The 18740-nt window shown below is 38.2% G+C and overlaps 1 protein-coding gene across 11 annotated transcripts in view; it reads right to left on the bottom strand.

Moving 5' to 3' along the window:
• Nucleotides 1-18740, bottom strand: part of LOC147581506 (uncharacterized) — a 237757-nt gene that overhangs the window by 21050 nt on the left and 197967 nt on the right. For all 11 annotated transcript variants that reach the window (XR_015249977.1, XR_015249978.1, XM_086703287.1 and 8 more), the window contains one exon: nucleotides 5606-5728. Coding sequence is in view for 6 of the 11 variants with exons in the window: in XM_086703287.1 (XP_086559413.1) it covers nucleotides 5639-5728 (90 nt within the window). In the remaining 5 variants the exon portion in view is untranslated. The remainder of the gene's footprint in view (nucleotides 1-5605; nucleotides 5729-18740) is intronic.

The raw sequence follows: 18740 nt of genomic DNA, 5'->3' as shown, positions 1-18740 counted from the left end.
GAGTCAAGGGTCCTTAACTCCATTAGTGAAAATTAGAGTGTAAGTGAGCCAGGCAACTGGTTTAATGATTTAAACGAATGACATTGAACTCTGATAGGGTCAGCTTAGCTAGAATCAAGGCCATCAGAAACAACATGATTTCATTATGCATTATTAATACAAAATAATTTTGTATTTTAACTACATTATTTACCAATTGACTCAGCAGTTCTTATTTTAGTCTTTCAATAGTTTTATTCTGAACGATTGCATCAATCTATCAATTAATCTTGCCTAAATAAACTTCATGTTTATAGACTTTTGAATACACATCATTTTGAAAAGAATCACTTTATTATATAGGTGTATTTCATCTATTTTTAAAGGCAATGGGAATTATTTATTCTAAAGGAATTGAAAGATTCATCACAAAGTATTCCGTCATGTCATAAATTAAAAATAAAATCAGAAATCGAGAACGAGTAATGAAAAAGTGATAAACTTTGTTGTCAAGTGCTATGATTCACAAACCCTCACTCCAAATCCTGTAGCTCACCTCTAGAAACCTTATAATCAGTTTTTTTTTTTTCTGAGTAAACCTATAATCACTTTTATTTCTCATGTCAGCAGTTTGTGCCACTTGAAATTTCTCCCGAAGTATTCTAATTTTACCAAGTAAAGGTAACACTAAGAGAATTTCTCCTCCCACATAACACAGAGTAAGTTTTCTCGGTCTTATAGCAGGACTCTCCTCTCTTAAATCATCCGAAAAAAATAACTCACCTAATACTGTAGAAAAGTGATAAACATTTCTGTAAAGATAATACATTTTTCATATTCTAATATAAAATGCAACCATCTGATATAAAGGTAATAGTACCACCAACTATTTTAAAAGATCTTTACATTAGTCAGCTTTGTGGGTAATTTAAAACTGTATCCAAATAGATAGAGTGAGTGAAAAGTCAATTATGCAAACATTCGCAAAATATCAGGTAGTCTGATAGCTAGTATCTCCTCTAACCATTTTCCACGGTAATAAGAAAAGCAGCACCACCATGGAGAAATGACACAAGAAACATGAATATTATGTTAGAAATTTTGATTGTCATGTCATTTGTGTGACTATCATTTTCATCTTCTTAAAAGTAAGAAAGTTTTGTGCTTCAGATGGTATGAGTTCATGGTTATACAAGAGAAAGTAATTCATTTTGTGGTTTATTCCTATTAAAACAAGGGGAGGGAGAAAAAAGAGTAACTTTATAGTGATGAAACTTGGCAAACACTATTTTGCCAGTTGGTCAAGGTCAACATCAATAGTCCTGAGTCATGTTGATAGTATATACCTCTGATGTGATGTGATAAAAATGGTACCTCTGTAGCCTTACTTTCCTATAACCCACAACCCCAGTTTTATCATGAGAAAGACATCAGACAAATTCTAATAATAGGCATCCTACAGAACATCTGACCAGTACTCTTCAAAAACAGTCAAGATCATCAAAAATAAGCAATGTCTAGGGCGTCTGGGTGGCTCAGTCGGTTAAGTGTCTGACTTCAGCTCAGATCATGATCTCACAGTTTGTGGGTTCAAGCCCCGCATGGGGCTCTGTGCTGAGAGCTCAGAGCCTGGAGCCTGCTTTGGATTCTGTGTCTCCTTCTGTCTCTGTTCCTCCCCTGCTCATGCTCTGTCTATATTTCTCTCAAAAATAAATAAAGATTAATTTTTTTTAAATAAACAAATGTCTGAGTAATTTTCACAGTTAAGAGCAGCCTTCAAGAGACACAATAATGAAATGTAATGTGACATCCTAAATGGTATCCTGGAACAGGAAAGCTACACAAATCTAAGTAAACTTTGATCACTACTTAATCATAATGTACAGGAACTCCTGGGTGGCTCAGTCAGTTATGTATACGACTTTGGCTCAGGTCGTGATCTTGCTGCCTAGGAGTTGGAGCCCCATGTCGAGCTCTGTGCTAATAGCTCAGAGCCTGGAGTCTGCTTCGGATTCTGTGTCTCCCTCTCTCTCTGCCTCTCCCCCGACTCATGCTCTGTCTCTGTCTCTCTCTCTTTCTCTCTCTCAAAACTAAATAAAACATTTAAAAAATTTAAAAAATAATGTACAAATATCAGTTCATTAATTGTAACAAATGTACCATACTACTGTAAAACATTAATAAGAAAATTTGGGCTTGGAAGTAAGAGAACTCTCTGTATTAGCTTCTCAACTTTTCTGTAAATCCAATACTGCACTAAAAAAATAAAAGATCATTGTAAAAATTCCCCATATTACCCCACTTGGAAAAAAAGCAAGTGTGGACATAAAACCCACTCACATATGTTCAATAAGACATTAGCTATAAATAAATGCCTTTTTCCTTGCTCATTTGCAAAGAGAAGATATTGATATTCTTTCTCCATGCAGATTCTTTCTTCTTTCTTCTAACAAACTAACAATGAAAATACGCAATTATATACAGAAAAAAAGCAATTTATTTAGGAGAAATAAATAAAAAATCAGAAACTATCCAGGAAATATAGACTGATAGGCTCATATCATTATTAATTTAGATTAATCATCTCCTGCTACTACTCTATTTCTAATCATGGATGGCCTTCTAAAACAGTAGTTCTTTTTCTACTCTTTATGCCATTTGAGCCTAACTCAACTTCTCTTTTTTTTTTTTTAATGTTTATTTTTGAGACAGGGAGAGACGGAGCATGAACGGGGGAGGGTCAGAGAGAGAGGGAGACACAGAATCGGAAACAGGCTCCAGGCTCCGAGCTGTCAGCACAGAGCCCCACGTGGGGCTCAAACTCACCGACCGCGAGATCATGACCTGAGCCGAAGTCGGACGCTTAACCGACTGAGCCACCCAGGCGCCCCTCAACTTCTCTCTTAAGAGGATGTCAAAAGCAGAAAGTAAGTCAGTCATATGGCACCTAAATTGAAATGGATATAGACTTCAAATAAGTAAAAGGACACTTGTTAAAATAAGAACACTTCGGGGCGCCTGGGTGGCGCAGTCGGTTAAGCGTCCGACTTCAGCCAGGTCACGATCTCGCGGTCCGTGAGTTCGAGCCCCGCGTCGGGCTCTGGGCTGATGGCTCAGAGCCTGGAGCCTGTTTCCGATTCTGTGTCTCCCTCTCTCTGCCCCTCCCCCGTTCATGCTCTGTCTCTCTCTGTCCCAAAAATAAATAAACGTTAAAAAAAAAAAAAAATAAGAACACTTCACATGTCAGCAAAGATGGTATTGAGACTTGGTTCATTTCTCTTGGTTCCTCGTCACCATTTCTTTTAATGTAAAACTTTTTGTTGAAATATAACAAACAAAAGAAAATGCACAAATAAAAAAGTTCATTGAGCTAAATTTGATTCTGGTAAAGTGATTTTGGTAAAGTGATTCCATCCGTAAAAGAAACACCTAGAAACAGAGCATCTCCAGAACATCAAAAGCCTCAGCATCACCTTCCAGACAGAAGGCCCTGTGGTAACCACTATCTCAAGTTCTAACGAAATCAATCCATTTGGGCTGTTTTTTGAACTATATATAAATGGAATCATACAGTGTGTGTGTGTGTGTGTGTGTGTGTGTGTGTGTGTGTGTGTGTCTCCATCATTCTGTTTAGGAGTCCTTTTATCTAACATTATGTTTTGTCAACTTTGTCCACGTTACTGCATTTTTAATACTGCTGTTAAACTGCATTCTATTGTATGAATATGTAACTATTTATTTACTTATTCATTCTATAGGACATGTTGACTGTTTCCAGTTTGGGACTGTTACAATCAGCATTGCTAGGCAGACGCTCATAAATGCTTAATGCCCAGTTCTTGACTTTATTGTACATCCATGGCCTCGAACAGAGGCCAACTAATTATTTCCTAAACTCAGAAAACCGTTTTGTTTTTGTTAAATCATTTAAAAATTTCTGCAGAACTTTAGGGGCGCCTGGGTGGCACAGTTGGTTGAGCATCCGACTTGGGTTCAGGTCATGATCTTGCGATGTATGAGTTCAAGCCCCACAATGGGCTCTGTGCTGACACCTCAGAGCCTGGAGCCTGCTTCGGATTCTGTGTCTCCCTCTCTCTCTGCCCCTCCCCTGCTCACACTCTGTCTTTCTCTCCTTCAAAAATAAATAAACATTAAAAAATTTTTCCACAGAACTTCAATAATATCATTCAAAAACAAAAACCCAAAAGGAAAACTAAGGCCATTTTTTCTTGGTCTCTCCAGTAAGTGATGAAACTTTTTCGTTAAATGTAAGCAAACTGAGAAGGATGATGGTATTGAAAATAGCAGTAGACTAGACTTCAGGCAGCAGGGAAGGCTTCACATGAGCTGACACCCGTACTGTGCTAATTAGTGCAACAAGTATTTAACATTAAAGCATAATCCCAGAAAACAAAAAAATAGCCCTAAGCAACAATAAATTTTTGTTCTTTGACATTTTACCAAGCTACTGATACAATGTATCTCTAAATTAATAACTAGATCCATTTCCCCGGCCACAAAGATCATTTTCAAGAGGAAAGGCAAGATTTCCACATCATCCCAGGCACTAAGAACTATAGGTCACAACTGTAGTGGTGTGTGTGTGTGTGTGTGTGTGTGTGTGTGTGTGTGTGTGTGTGTTCAAATCCTAACAGCTGTAACAGAGCCTTGTAGAAATGTACATAATCCATTTGGTACAAAGGCACAGGAAAATATCCTTATAAATCCCAGATTTGTCTGAGATCAAATTATTCAGTGAATGTCATTTGAAATTCACATTGTCAAGTTTGTTCATTGAACTCTGGGAGAGAATCTGAAAAATGTTTGACTATGTGTACTCACATGCAGCATCTATTAATCATAGTAATATTTTAATTTAAAGAAAGATGCATTACAGATTTTTGGACTGGCCATTAAGTGACTTCAACTGCCAAATCGATTCAGAAAGCTCTGAGAAGAAAAAAGAAAAAAAAGTCATTTTTGATAACTTTCTCTAGTGTTGACTAAAGGAAATGAAAGTAATCAAGGCCCCATCTTGTGAGTTGTAGTAAAATTGATTGCAAACAAGGTCTTTCACCTGTATACACACAGAGCCTAAAAACTGCTATGAGCTTTCTTTTACAATAACATGCGGAGGGGGTGGGGGGAGTCTTAATTAATATGTCCTGAGAGTTGCACATTTTCTTGATCTCCATAGTATGAACATCTCTCAGATACAGAAATCATTGAGTAAGATTTTTAATCCTCGAATCCTCAGCCTACAGATTATCTCCCTAGTAGGTGCCAAAGAAAAAGTGCACAGACAGTAGCTGGCAGAGGGCCATTTCTCTTACTGTTACTGGGCTCCAAATTCTCATCTTCTCTCCTACCACTGAGAAAAGTCCAGATGTGATAGATCAAAAACTCCTTTTGCCCTTTGAGCATATAATGAGAGTAGGTCAAGCTCCTGAGAGGACTGAATATTTTACTAACAGGGAAAATTACTAACTGGAAATGAGCACACAATAAATGTTAGCTATCATTTGTGTTATTCCCTAGGTTCACTTCCTGATCCTGTCCCTGTAGCTGTTAATATTCTAGTGGTGACATCAGGCATACAAAAATAAGTCAATGAATGTTTGCTCACCACGACTTTTCATTCTCTCACTTCTTCTGTGCCCTATGGTGGCCATGTTTGACTTCTAAAGTTCAAGGAGACTTGCCCCAAAGGAGAAACAGCTCCAGTCCCATTTTGCTGTATCGGCAGCATCTGAAAGAAAGAATTCAGGAAGAAAGATGATGCAAAAGGGGAGCTATCCCTAAAAAAGATGGGGAACAAACATCAAAAATCCCCCTAGGATAATGGTCTCAATGTGTGTTATGCATTATGACAAACACTTCTTATAGTGGTGCAAGGGAGCAAATCCATCAGGGGCAGGGGTGACAGATATACATTTATAATAAAGAGAGAGGTTAAGGCTATATGATCTCCTATAAAAACATAGCACTACAAGCTGGGTTTACATGTGCCACACACAAAATACTTTCTGTATTTTGAAGACAAAAGTACATTCTTAGAATCTACAAGGCAGAATATCGTCCTTCTCCCAGTATCTCCACCAACCCCAAATTATCCCAGCTAAGAAAGAGGATTTAGATGTCAGTTAAAGAGTTTACACTGCGTATCCCATTCCCAATCACTGATGTGAATGTGGTCAACAGTCTAGTATCATGGTTTTGTCTCAAATATTTTTTGGTTCCACAATTCTAATTCTGGACATTTCTAACACATTTTGACACAAAGAATTCAGTAACTAAGCCCATAGAAAATAGTCAAATAACTCCAGGAAAAAAAAAATGGGTATAGCTAGTGCTCGATATAAACAACAGACAATATGTGAACACAAACAAACCATTAGGGAAAATCTTCTTCATATTCTGTGATCTTTTCATTTTGATAAAACAGGCACAGAAAAACCTATGCTGCAATATACAGAAGGTGACCCATCAAAGCAAAGAGCTCCGTATATCACACGACGCCACAAGCCTTTGGAGATGCATGAAACAATAGCACAAGCCCCTGAAAAGTTTAAAAATAGGGGCATTCTGAGTCTCTGCAAATCCTTGGGGAATTAAGGGTATCTATAAAGGCAATATATTGCTTTTTACAGCTTACAACACTAAGGGATTTAGGAAATGTACATTTTATATGCTTCTTCTATAACGTTGGTTAACATAGGAGGTCAGGGTATTTTCTTTACAGCATTTTGTTTTGTGTGGAACTATTGAAATTGCACATAGTTGAATGCCAGAGGGAGAGTAGAAATTTCTGTGTTGCATTTTGGATAACAAGCATTGCAGATAAAAGGTCAGTGATCAATGTTCTGATGAGTACCCTATAAACCCAGGCTTTTAGAAATAATGGCATATGCCTTTCTTCTGCAAAGATAATAATGTGAGAAAGAGAAGGGGGTCCCAGTTGGGAGGCCAGGGCAGACTACACTTAATAGTCTGACCCCGTGACAAAGAATAACTCTTTTCAGAGATCTAGTGGCCTGATATGCATCCTACCAATGACTCCGGACAACCAATCCATTGTCTTAATACACACTATTAGTACATTGGAGTATATGAGATTGTACTAAGAAACCATGAAATCTCATTCCTCAGAAAGTGTACCACCTAAGGAAATAACAGGAAACAAGCAACTGTTGGGTCCCCACAGCAAAAACAAAGCTCAACAAAGAAAAAAGATTTGAATTTTATACCAATATTCTATATCAAAATTTCATGCATTAGAAAAACAGTTATTTGTACACATAGTATAATCTAAACGCACAAATATTTGGGGGCACCTGGGTGATTCAGTTGGTTGAGCTTCCAACTCTTGATTTCAGCTCAGGTCACGATCCCAAAGTCATGGAATCGAGCCCCATGTCAGACTCTGTGCTGAGCGTGGAGCCTGCTTAAGATTCTCTCTCTCCCTCCCCCTCTCCCTCTCCCTCCCCCTCTCCCTCTCCCTCCCCCTCTCCCTCTCCCTCCCTCCCTCTGCTTCTCTCCCCAGCTTGCTCCTGCTCTCTCTCTTTAAAAAAAAATTAAATTATAAAAATAAATGTACAAAAAATTTTAAAATCCCGAGGACTTCACATGATGGCATGAAGTAGGTACTGACATGGCAGTTAGAGTGTGCCTAGGCTGACTGTGACATTCCCACCGGGATTGAATTGCTGTTTCCCTCCGATCCCTGTTGAAGCAATCAAAGAAGAATAAAGTCAAGAGGAAATGGCAGTAACACTAACACAAAGACAAGATGACATTCTCAGGCCACAGTCTTTGAGACAGTGTCACCTGAAGTCCAAAAGATCCAGTACGTTTTTTGAACACCTTGAATTTAAAGTATGAATGCTGGGTGCCCGGGATGAATAGAGAACAGAGAGAAAACATTTCACAGGGCTTTCTGACAGCGACCATACTCAGAGGCACAGAACCCTATGGAATACGAGAGGACCTGACAGGTGGCCCGTAGCACCAGGAAGGAAGCAGACATTATGCCAGTTCCCAATGCACACACATCTACGATGAAGTCTGAGGAAAGAATGAGACATGGAAAGCCTACCCCTCCCAAAAAAGCATCACCAAATACAGAGGACACACTGCACTGAAATAAAGTCCATTTATTTGGAATGTCCTTATCCCAGCTGCTGGATCCCAGAGCTGATAATGTCACCTTTCATCAATTCTTCTGCAAAAGCCACCAGAATAGAATTCTAATAACGTTCTTGTGGACACTGAGAGGATGCAAATGAACTGCGTCTGACTGTGCTTGTGATAAATATCGGGCTGGATTGATTATATGTTAACGAAATCCTGGATATATTAACATTGGGCCTGGATATTTATCGTGCAAAGTTAAAGAAGTAAAATATAGGCCGTTAATGATATTTACTGAGAAAACAGAAGTAAATGATGGACTGTAATGAAGTTCTCAATATAACTTTATCAAACATAAAGTATTTAAAATAAGAGAAAAAAAACATTAGGTGACAAGTAGGTAAGTAAAATGGAGTTGAATAAGGCAAAGAAGTAAAAAATTGGAAATTCCATAGATAAAAGCAGGATTTAAACGTAAAAATAGATCAGATTTAATCCAAGATAAAAAATTAATTTCCTAGATCTGTTTAATCCAATATATCAAATTAATCAATTTACCAGAACAATCAGAATCCACTGAAATAGGACAAAGAAGAAAACTACCAGAGAAAATACAATATAGAGGACAAAATGGTTATATCACATCACAGAAGGAGAGACTATATAAAATGGAATAGAAGCAATAACCAAATATATTATATATATGCATGTATATACATACATATCCCTTATTTGAAGGCTACAATCTGCATATCTAAAGGGACTTAAACTTTCCAGAAATAAAATTAATGAATAGAGTTAAATACCTAATGTACTCTTGTGAAAAAAATTTGAGCATCAAATCTGAAAAAAGAATCATACAAACATCAAGGTAGAACAAAAGAAAAATATATTCTGCCTAATTATTTGAAAAAAACGTTATGAACTAAGTACATACATTTGTGAGGCGTGAAAATGTTATAAAGTAGACCTTCTTTAACAAAACAAAAGTGAATGTTCCACATAGGAAGGCAATAGAACATTCCCAGATACTCCCTTAAAGTAAACATATATTTAAAAAAGATCTACTTACAGACATACTCTGAGTAACCATTAGAAGGACTTAAATGAAGAACGCAGAATAGACAAACTGAGGCGGAGCAAAGTTGCCTGGTAGTGAAATCACACCATTAACTTGTATACAATTAACAACAACTTGTTGTTGTACAAGTCATTACAAAAACAAATAAACAAAGAATGGAAATTTTATAAATAATTATGGAGAAGTAAAATGGTACCGTAAAAATAATATTTAATAAGCTGCAAATATTTGCAGTGTGCAGGATGAAGATACTTTATGGGTAAATTCCTCTAATAAATTGTTAAGTATAAACACCACAATTAAGGTCCACGGATACATGAAAGATGCTCAACATCACTCATCATCAGGGCAACGCAAATCAAAACCACAATGAGATAGCACCTCAGACCTGTTGAATGGCTGTTACCAAAACAAGTGTTAGTGAGGATGTGACAGATAAGGAACATCACGTACTCGTGGTGAGAATGTAAATTGGTGCAGCTGCTATAGAAAACAGTGCGGAAGTTCCTCAAACAATTAAAAATAGAACTATACTTATAATCCAGCAATCCACTTCGGGCTCTATTATCAAAGGAAATGAAACCACTGTCTCAAAGAGATATATGTATGTGTATATACACACACACGATGGAATATGATTCAGCCGTGAAAAGGAGATCCTGCCATTTGTGACAACATGGGTGAACTTTGGAGGCATCATGCTAAGCGAAAGAAGTCAGAGGCTAAAAAAGACAAACTCACAGAAACAGATAAGAACGGCAGCTGACAGGAGCTTGGAGTTGAGGGTAATGAGGTTTGTTTGTCAAAGGGTACAAATTCTGGTGGTCTAATGCACAGCAGATCAATGGAATGGTGACTATGGTGACCAACAATACCATATGATATACTTGAAAGTTATTAAAAGAGTAGACCTTAAATATTCTTACCACACATACACACACACACACACACAAACAGTAATTATGTAAGGTAAGGCAGGTATTAACTAACCTTATAGTAACCATTTCACAATATATATATGTATCAAAGCATCAAGTTGTGTACCATAAACATACACAATATTATATGTCTATTATATCTCAATAATGAACACTGCAGTTAAAAACGAAAATAAACAAACAGGCAAATCTCCCTAACAAAAAGCCGCATGACCATATTTAAAGAGATTTTTAAAATCCTAATTTCATCATCTCAGCCTGGAGTATAAGAAAAGGAGAACCAACTGTCTATCTGCATGTCAGGAATTTCCAACAGATGACTTATAATTTTTTCTCCTCTTAGAGAAAGAGAGGTAGTCAAAATGGGCACAGTTAGGTTCTGTATTGAATATACTTTATTTTAAAATACATAATGAATTAATTACCATTGTGCACTTATCAGAAAGACTTGGCCAGAGAATATTTACGTAACCACCTGGAAATTCTAGGGAAATGAACCAATGAGGAGTTCCAATGTCAGATGTAACACATATGGTAGAAACAGACCAGTCAAAAAAGAATCAGCCTTTTCTGACAGGGGCTAAGGCAAAGTCAACAACCTAAGGAGGCCGGAGGTAGAGCTGCTTAAGTATAAAGCTTGGGGAACTGTTAGGAAAGTCAACCTGATGATTTCCCCATAAATACCTGAGACCTGACCCCAGCTTCACCAGGGCCCAAGAGAGGTCAAAAGGATAATTTCCTCTGCCAGCCACACTCAAGAAGGTCCAGACTGTCAACCGGGGGCTCAGGAGCGGGATGGGGGGCGGAATGGGTTATGAGTGGGATTTGGATTAACTTTTTATTCTTTTTCATTTTCTCCAATGACCTCATGTGACGTTTTCATTCAGGAAGAAGAAAAAGTTTAATTTTTTTAAAATGGTGGGTGTAGGTAATCAATAACATGGGCCATGTTCATGATGTACATGCTAAAGGAGGTTATAAAAATGAGTTCTATTTACAACTCTGAGGAACAAAAGCGTTTGCAGAGGGGGAAAAAAACCCAAAATGATATGGACAGTAAAATGACAAATGATTGTTTTTCCTAGTATCTAAACATTCCGTAATATGGTTATATTTTAAATCATTTAAAAATATTTTAAACATAAGATGTGTCCAATTGTTGTGCAATATAAACTAGTGACATTTGTGATTTACGTGTCATAGTGGTAAAACACTTTTGAGTCTTTAAACAGAGTATAGGATGACTTATCCTATTATCCTATATCCTATAATGCATATTATAAGTGTATTTAAAAGTATATTGCATTGAAATAGTAATGAAATAAACTTGGAGACTTTAAATGGAGGTAATTTCTAAACGAACATTTTTTTCTGGACCCGTCCTTTTTACAGAGGGTAGTAGTAATCACTGATGGACTATTGGCATCATCAGAATTTTACCTGTAATAAAGATTAATTCAAATGAAGCAAATTTCACAACTAATCATGGGTGACAGTCGCTTAGAAACCGGTTGTATTGCAACTAAGGCAACCAAGCAAATACAGGTTATTTTGGACCTGGTAAAACTCATAAAGACTTCTATGAAAAATCAGTTCCTGGGGCGCCTGGGTGGCGCAGTCGGTTAAGCGTCCGACTTCAGCCAGGTCACGATCTCGCGGTCCGTGAGTTCGAGCCCCGCGTCAGGCTCTGGGCTGATGGCTCGGAGCCTGGAGCCTGTTTCCGATTCTGTGTCTCCCTCTCTCTCTGCCCCTCCCCCACTCATGCTCTGTCTCTCTCTGTCCCAAAAATAAATAAATACGTTGAAAAAAAAAATTAAAAAAAAAAAGAAAAATCAGTTCCTTGTGAGGAGGAAATCCACAAGGGCCAGAGCACCTTAACTCCTACAACTAACTACTGTTCTTCAGAGCCTTTCAAGAACCCACTGTCAGAGAAATTGAACTCGATCCTGCCTTTGATTTAGAGTAAGTTCTTATCACAGAACTGTCACTTTCAGGCATTCCAACCTCAGGCACACGATGAGCTGTGGCCTGACAGAAGCTGTAATCCGAGGTAAAGCAACTAGTGATAAAGTATGAGATGCCATGAGTATTTCTATAAATCAACAGAGAAATTCTATCTCTATCCAGTTAAATCATTTATAACTTTATTGTCTTCTAGGAAATACAACCTGTGTCAAAAGAAAAGCAAAGTCAGGATCTGCTGTTGTAATTCCTATAATTTTTCTTTTCCTTTTTTTTTTTTTTTTTTTTTTTGAACAATCCTTCAGCCAAGTAAGGCTTTTGTTCCAGATATTTGTAAAGACCATTACTAATTCAAGTACTTCACCTTAATCCTACCTGGTCCGAGGGTAGAATTTCACGGGCTGTTAAAAGCTCACAGCTGCTTTTCCAGAAATTGCTCTCAGCTGGTAGATGCTGTCTTATCCTCCCTACCTCCATCCCAACTACAGACCCCAGTTAATGACAGTCAGTCAGGGGTTCAAAAGGTCAACCACCTTACCTTTTGTGAAGTTAATCCTCCAGAGTTCCCAGTGCCCACGCCCCCACACATATATATCCAGCCTCCATGCATCAGATCAAGGTCAGACTTCATCTAACACCGTACCCTTGCTGGGCTCCTTCCTCCTTCTTTCCCTTTCCCTGTGTCCCATTCTTTCTTAAGGATTTTCCCTGAAGAGTATTTATTGCCTCAACAAATCACAGGCACCCAAATTCCTGTTTCAGGCTCTGCTTGCCTTTAAGAGACAGTATCGGGACACCTGGGGGGCCCAGTCGGTTGAGCGTCTGAGTCCTGATTTCGGCTCAAGTCACGATCTCGTGGTTCTTGGGTTTGAGCCCCACGTCTGGCTCTGCAATGATAGTGCTGACACTGCTTGGGATTTTCTCTCTCCTCCCCCCCACGCCCCTTCCCCTGCATGTGTTTGTTCGCCTTTCCTCCCTCCGTCTCTCTCTCTCACTCTAAAAAAATAAACTTTAAAGAGACAGTATCTGTTCAATAAATGGATGTTGACTTCTCGGGTCTATGTGGCAATGCTTGTGTATTGAGAAGCATGACCTTAAGATTGGGGATAATGTAATGACAGCAAGATTCAGCTTACATACTTGCACCTCATTTTTGCACCCAACAACTCTGAAATTAGTAGTGGGGGACAAAAGGAGAGCCTCTCTGCCCTTCACGTAACTCTCTCCTGCACAAAATAAAAATGCAGAACGCCTTTCGATGCCCAAGTGTAAGCTGTGGTACCTTGCCCTTCCTTCCTCACCTTTCTGTGACTCCTAAATCATTTAGCATATGTGGGAGAAGTTGTTTTGATTTGCTTTAATTCCTGCTAAAGAGAATTTGATTTTCCACTTCAATCACTGGGAAAAGAAATTTTTAGAGCACCTGCTATGCAGCAGGCCCTGAGGATAGAGCAATAAACAGAACACACAAAATCCTTATTTTTATGATCCTTACATTCTAATTCTGGAACACCAAAGATGAGAAACAGAAAATAAATATAAATTATACATTCTAGTAAAGGAGCAATTTCCAAAAATAACATATTCAACTTTGCCTCTCAACTATAAGATAACATGTTAAACACACTATTATTCCCTCTCTCCGCCTTAGTTTCTAGGCCAGGGAACTTGGTAGTCATTGAAATATTTTAACAAAATAGAGATCAACCTAAATGCTGTAATTGCTAAGATATAATTCCTCAATAGTGGTAGGTTGAAGGAGCTTTTCTTTCTAAGTAGATGTTGGGTTTACACAGTAATTGCATTGCACAATTATCTGCAGACTGATAGTGCCTTATCAACATTGTGGCATCAGTACGGCATTTTCTCACAATATATGCTAAGACTGTGTCTCCAGTCAGACCATCCAAGGAGTGGACACACAGGGGGGATGACGGCCAGGTGACAACAAGGAGGCACATGCAGCCTTAGCCCCAGAAGAGATTGGGAACATGACCAGATGGTGAAATGCTTGAGGAAGGCATTCCCAGCATAGAAGATACTACATAAATGTTTCTGGAATGAAAGAGTAAATAAATATATAGACCCAAATAGTGAAAGGCAGCATTTTATGCTCCTTATTCCTCCCCACTGGCTCTGAGGAAGTATTTTATGTAATCTTAGACCATAACTTTCCCAATGATAAAGAAATTGACTTTAAACCAGAGGCATTTTAGAAATTACTTTCTGTTTTTATGATGCACATTCATGATTATTGAGTGATTTTTCCAGATTCATAGGTCATGTTCACTATAGCTGTACAAATCACATCTCAATAATAATATTCTGTTCCTCACATCTTCATCACAGACCTAAATAAAAAGCACATTAGTCTATTTTTCTTTTTTTTAATGTTTATTTTTATTTTTGAGAGACAGAGAACATGCACAGGGAAGGGACAGAGAGTGGGGGGGGTGGGGCAGAGAATCCCAAGCAGGCTCCACACTGAGAGCAGAGAGCCCAGCCCCATATGCGCTCAAACCCATGAACCGTGAGATCATGACCTGAGCCAAAGTCGGACGTTTAACTGACTGAACCACCCAGGTGCCCCTACTTTTAATTGCTGAACCCAAAATTCACTCTCAACAAGTGGTCCTATTGATTCTCTAGCTAGCTTCCTTTCTTGACTAGTTAAGGGTCTCCTACAGTTTGCGTTTGAACACTTTGCAATGTATTGCTCAAATTCTCCTTCACTCCAACTTGTTTTACTCTGACCTTTCATACTTTGGAGATATTTCAATAGTCTATACATGAGCCAACATTTAAGTTTCAAAAGCGTCTTTTTTCTTGCAGTAGCTGTTTTGACTTTGCCCATTACCCACACTATGAAAATTAAGTGAAATACTTTACAAATACATAGCACACTTAGGCTTAACAGTTAGCATAATTATTTTAGCTGTAATTAAAATGTAAAATTTTTTCTCACCACATCTGCAGATTTCGCAGAACTGGGAAGCAGAGTAATATAATAAAACTAAGATCATATATCACTATGGAAGTTGGATCTCATCTTCCAAAGATAAATTAAAAACTCTGTATTGGGGTGCCTGCGTGGCTCAGTCGGTTAAGCATCGACTTCGGCTCAGGTCATGGTCTCACGGTTCATGAGTACCGGCCCCGTGTCGGGCTCTGTGCTGTCAGCTCAGAGCTTGGAGCCCGCTTAGGATTCTGTGTCTCCCTCACTCTCTGCCCTTCTCTCTCTCTCTCTCTCTCTCTCAAAAATAAATAACACATTTAAAAAAAATCCTCTGTATTTATGTTAAAAAAGTGATTGCACAAGTGCAGAAGGGAAAGATGTGAAACACAGCCAACATTTACTTGAAAAACATATCTAGGAGACTTAACTCCCAACTCAGATCAATATTGAAATGGGGCAGCGTAAATACCGGATCCTGTCTTTGCGGTGTTGGTAGAAGTCACATCAAACTACGGGTCCAGTGTAATCTGGTGTTTCTCAATGTCCATTCAGGAATATTTCTCATCTAAATACCACTTTTTTTGATCAGCCACAGTGTTTTACAGTCTTAATGCTTGATCAGCTTGATTCACTGAACTATATACTGGGACAACTGGGGCTACTTAGGAGTGAGATGAACTGGAGTGGAGTGAACTTGACTGAAGAGCTCCAGAGAGAGCAAGTAGAAAACGTGGATTCAATGAGGTGGAAAAGAAGACCTTAACAAAAGGTCGTAAAATGCTTTTCCATCAAATACTAATGAAACGTTCTCCTTTATCCAGGGGTACATCCTATGGCAGAACCTGAATAACAAGATCAAGTCAATGAACTAATGCACGCATCCCAAATTCACAAATAACTAAATAGGTATTTGCATTTATCTTCTCTCTCACGGCCTGGATGAGACTTATCATGGCAAGTAAACTTGACCCATGAACAATGCAGGGGTTGGGGACCAGCCCCCTGCACAGTCGAAAATCTGGCTATAACTCAGGATTCCCCCACACTCAACTACTATCGCCTACTATCGCCTTCTGATAAGTCAATTAACATGTATTTCATATGTCCTATGATTCATATACTGGATTCTTACAGTAAAATAAGATAGAGGAAATAAATATTAATAAAATCATAGGGAAGAGAAAACAGGGAAGAGAAATACTGTACCGTATTTATCTAAAAGAATCCACTTGTAAACGGATCCTTGCGGTTCAAACCCATGTTGTTCAAGGGCCAACTGTAACGATAAATCATTACTGTTTGCATAACTGCCTCCATTACAGGAAATAAGTGACAGCATCCTAGTGGATCCTGATGACATATTTCCACGTTATATCATGATTGTTAGCAAAAATGGTATCTAATCCATTATTTCTTTCCAGAAAGTTTGACTTAATTAGGTGTATCCGTAAATGTGCTATTAATGACATTTTAAAAATTCTATATAATACTGTCTCCATTTCAAGAGTCATATGCTATTTCCCTCCCCGCTCCCCCACCCTTTCAGGATTCCTGCTGCCTCTACTCTATATATTCTGCCTCTGCAGAATACATCAGGTATATTCAGTATTTGGTGTGTATTTGAGAGATAAGAGAAAAGCACATTACTTGTACATCTTAGCTGTTTGTGTACTGATTTGAAATACTATTATTATTAAAATTACTTAACTGTATATTTGCAATAACTATTTCATGACTACACTAAGAACTACACAACTACCAAATGAATCCTGGGTTTCCTGTGATCACCTATTTAGCATTTTATGTTTTCTCTAAATGTAATAAACTACACGACATCGAGGCAATTAAACATAATGCTCTTCCTTATATTCCTGCCACTTCTTCAAGTCATCTCCGCTCAAGCCCCTCTCTAATTAAGAAGACACGAAGAAAATGGGCAATTTGGCAAACTGCTTTCTCACCCTCAGTGACACTGTTTCCCTTTTAAAAGCAAGCTAAAGAAAATTCCTTTCAGGATTCCTGCTGCCTCTACTCTAGTAGCAGGACCAGTTCAGAGATGTGGTACAACATCAAATTCGACTGCATTAATATTAGAGTAAGGCTCACTTTGAAAACACCACTGAACATTAGAATATAATTTAATGGCTGAGTGGCTGGAAGAATTTAATCTCCTTCCTTCAACACGGCACAATAACTGCCACTACTCTCAGCATAAAGGTCTAGTACCAATGGTGGGAAAATCTAGCTTGAGGAGTATAACAGGTGCCATCAAGTCTGGAAGGGAGCATGTGACTTGAATGTACACGAAATGTACAGGAAGCCACCATTTTCCTTCCCAGAAACGTCTCTCGTCTTAACATTGCCGTCTTTCCTTTCCCCCAAAGGAAAGATAAACAAAAGTCCAAAGAGCTGTCTTTATTAACCATTCACATCATCTCCATTACCATAAACACACAGCTAGACATATACAATTTTTATGCCCACATACAAATTGAATCAAAAGGGAATAGACAAGAGGTATTGAAACTGTAATTTAGACATAATGCGATGTTTGGCTCAATCCAGACAATAATAAAACTGATTTGGTTCCTCACAGAGTGATTTGAAGAAATTTCTCCGTGATATAATTGATCTCAAAAGAACTGGAATAATGAGAAAGGGGCAGTGAATATAATATGCTGGGTATCATTAGGGTGTTATTGATTGCACCATCCATTAAGATATACAGAACCCTTTAGGAGTACCCATGAGAAAACCTTCTCTATGATTTCAGTACCAGAACTTATTCTTACTTTTATCTTACAGACACAATCATTCTTTCAACCGCTTATGTTTCTCTGTTTATTCTAGCTACGGGAAGGTCCAAGCTAAAGTTTTGACCTCCTCTTACAAAGGAAAGTGACTCCTATTCTTTCATCCCCTCGTCTCTATTTGGCTTCACGTTATCACCTTCTTCTTCTCTCCTAGCTCAGGTACATTTGGAAGTGAACTCAAATTTTCACTTTTTAAAAACATTTATGGAATAAAGTACAATATAAATAAACACACAGTTAAAGGGAGTCTTGTCATTTTTAAAAGGGAACCACTGTAATCCTTCAAAAGAGGCAAGTTTTTCCTTGGCCCTATTCTCAGTAGAATGCCTGGTGGTTTTACAAGCAAAGTTCATTAAACAATACAAAGGAAAATATCTACCAAGACAATTTTATAGACGGTGGTGAGCTAGTTCCATGTAACAAGTTCTTGTCTCAATCTTTAATGAACCATTGAATGCATCCTTGCATTTAGGATACCACGCTTGTTTGAATTTCCTTCGGCCATACTAATTATGCATGTCTGGTCCTGTCTTGTTCCGGAGCCCACGATTTTGGAGGGCTCAGCCTTTGATCTCTTTTCTTCTCTATTTATGCTTACTTCCTTAGACTCCCATCTAGTCTTATGGCTATCACTACCATTGTTATGTTGGCAAGTCCCCAATTTGTCTTTCTGGCCTAGACCACTGTTCCAAATTCAAGACTCACGTATCCAACCGACTGCTCAAAATCTCCACTTGGATATGTGACAGGCATTGCAAATGCAGTATTCCTTGTATTTTTTTTTATGTTGATTCATTTTTGAGAGACAGAGACAGAGCACAAGCAGGGGAGAGGCAGAGACAGAGGGAGACACAGAATCCAAAGCAGGCTCCAGGCTCTGA

This window comes from Puma concolor, chromosome B1, assembly GCF_028749965.1.
Source record: "Puma concolor isolate L17-30 chromosome B1, mPumCon1.1.hap2, whole genome shotgun sequence".
In the NCBI taxonomy this organism is placed as follows: domain Eukaryota; kingdom Metazoa; phylum Chordata; class Mammalia; order Carnivora; family Felidae; genus Puma; species Puma concolor.
The sequence above is the reverse complement of the archived record's forward strand: the minus strand, read 5'-3'. Positions and strand labels throughout refer to the sequence as shown.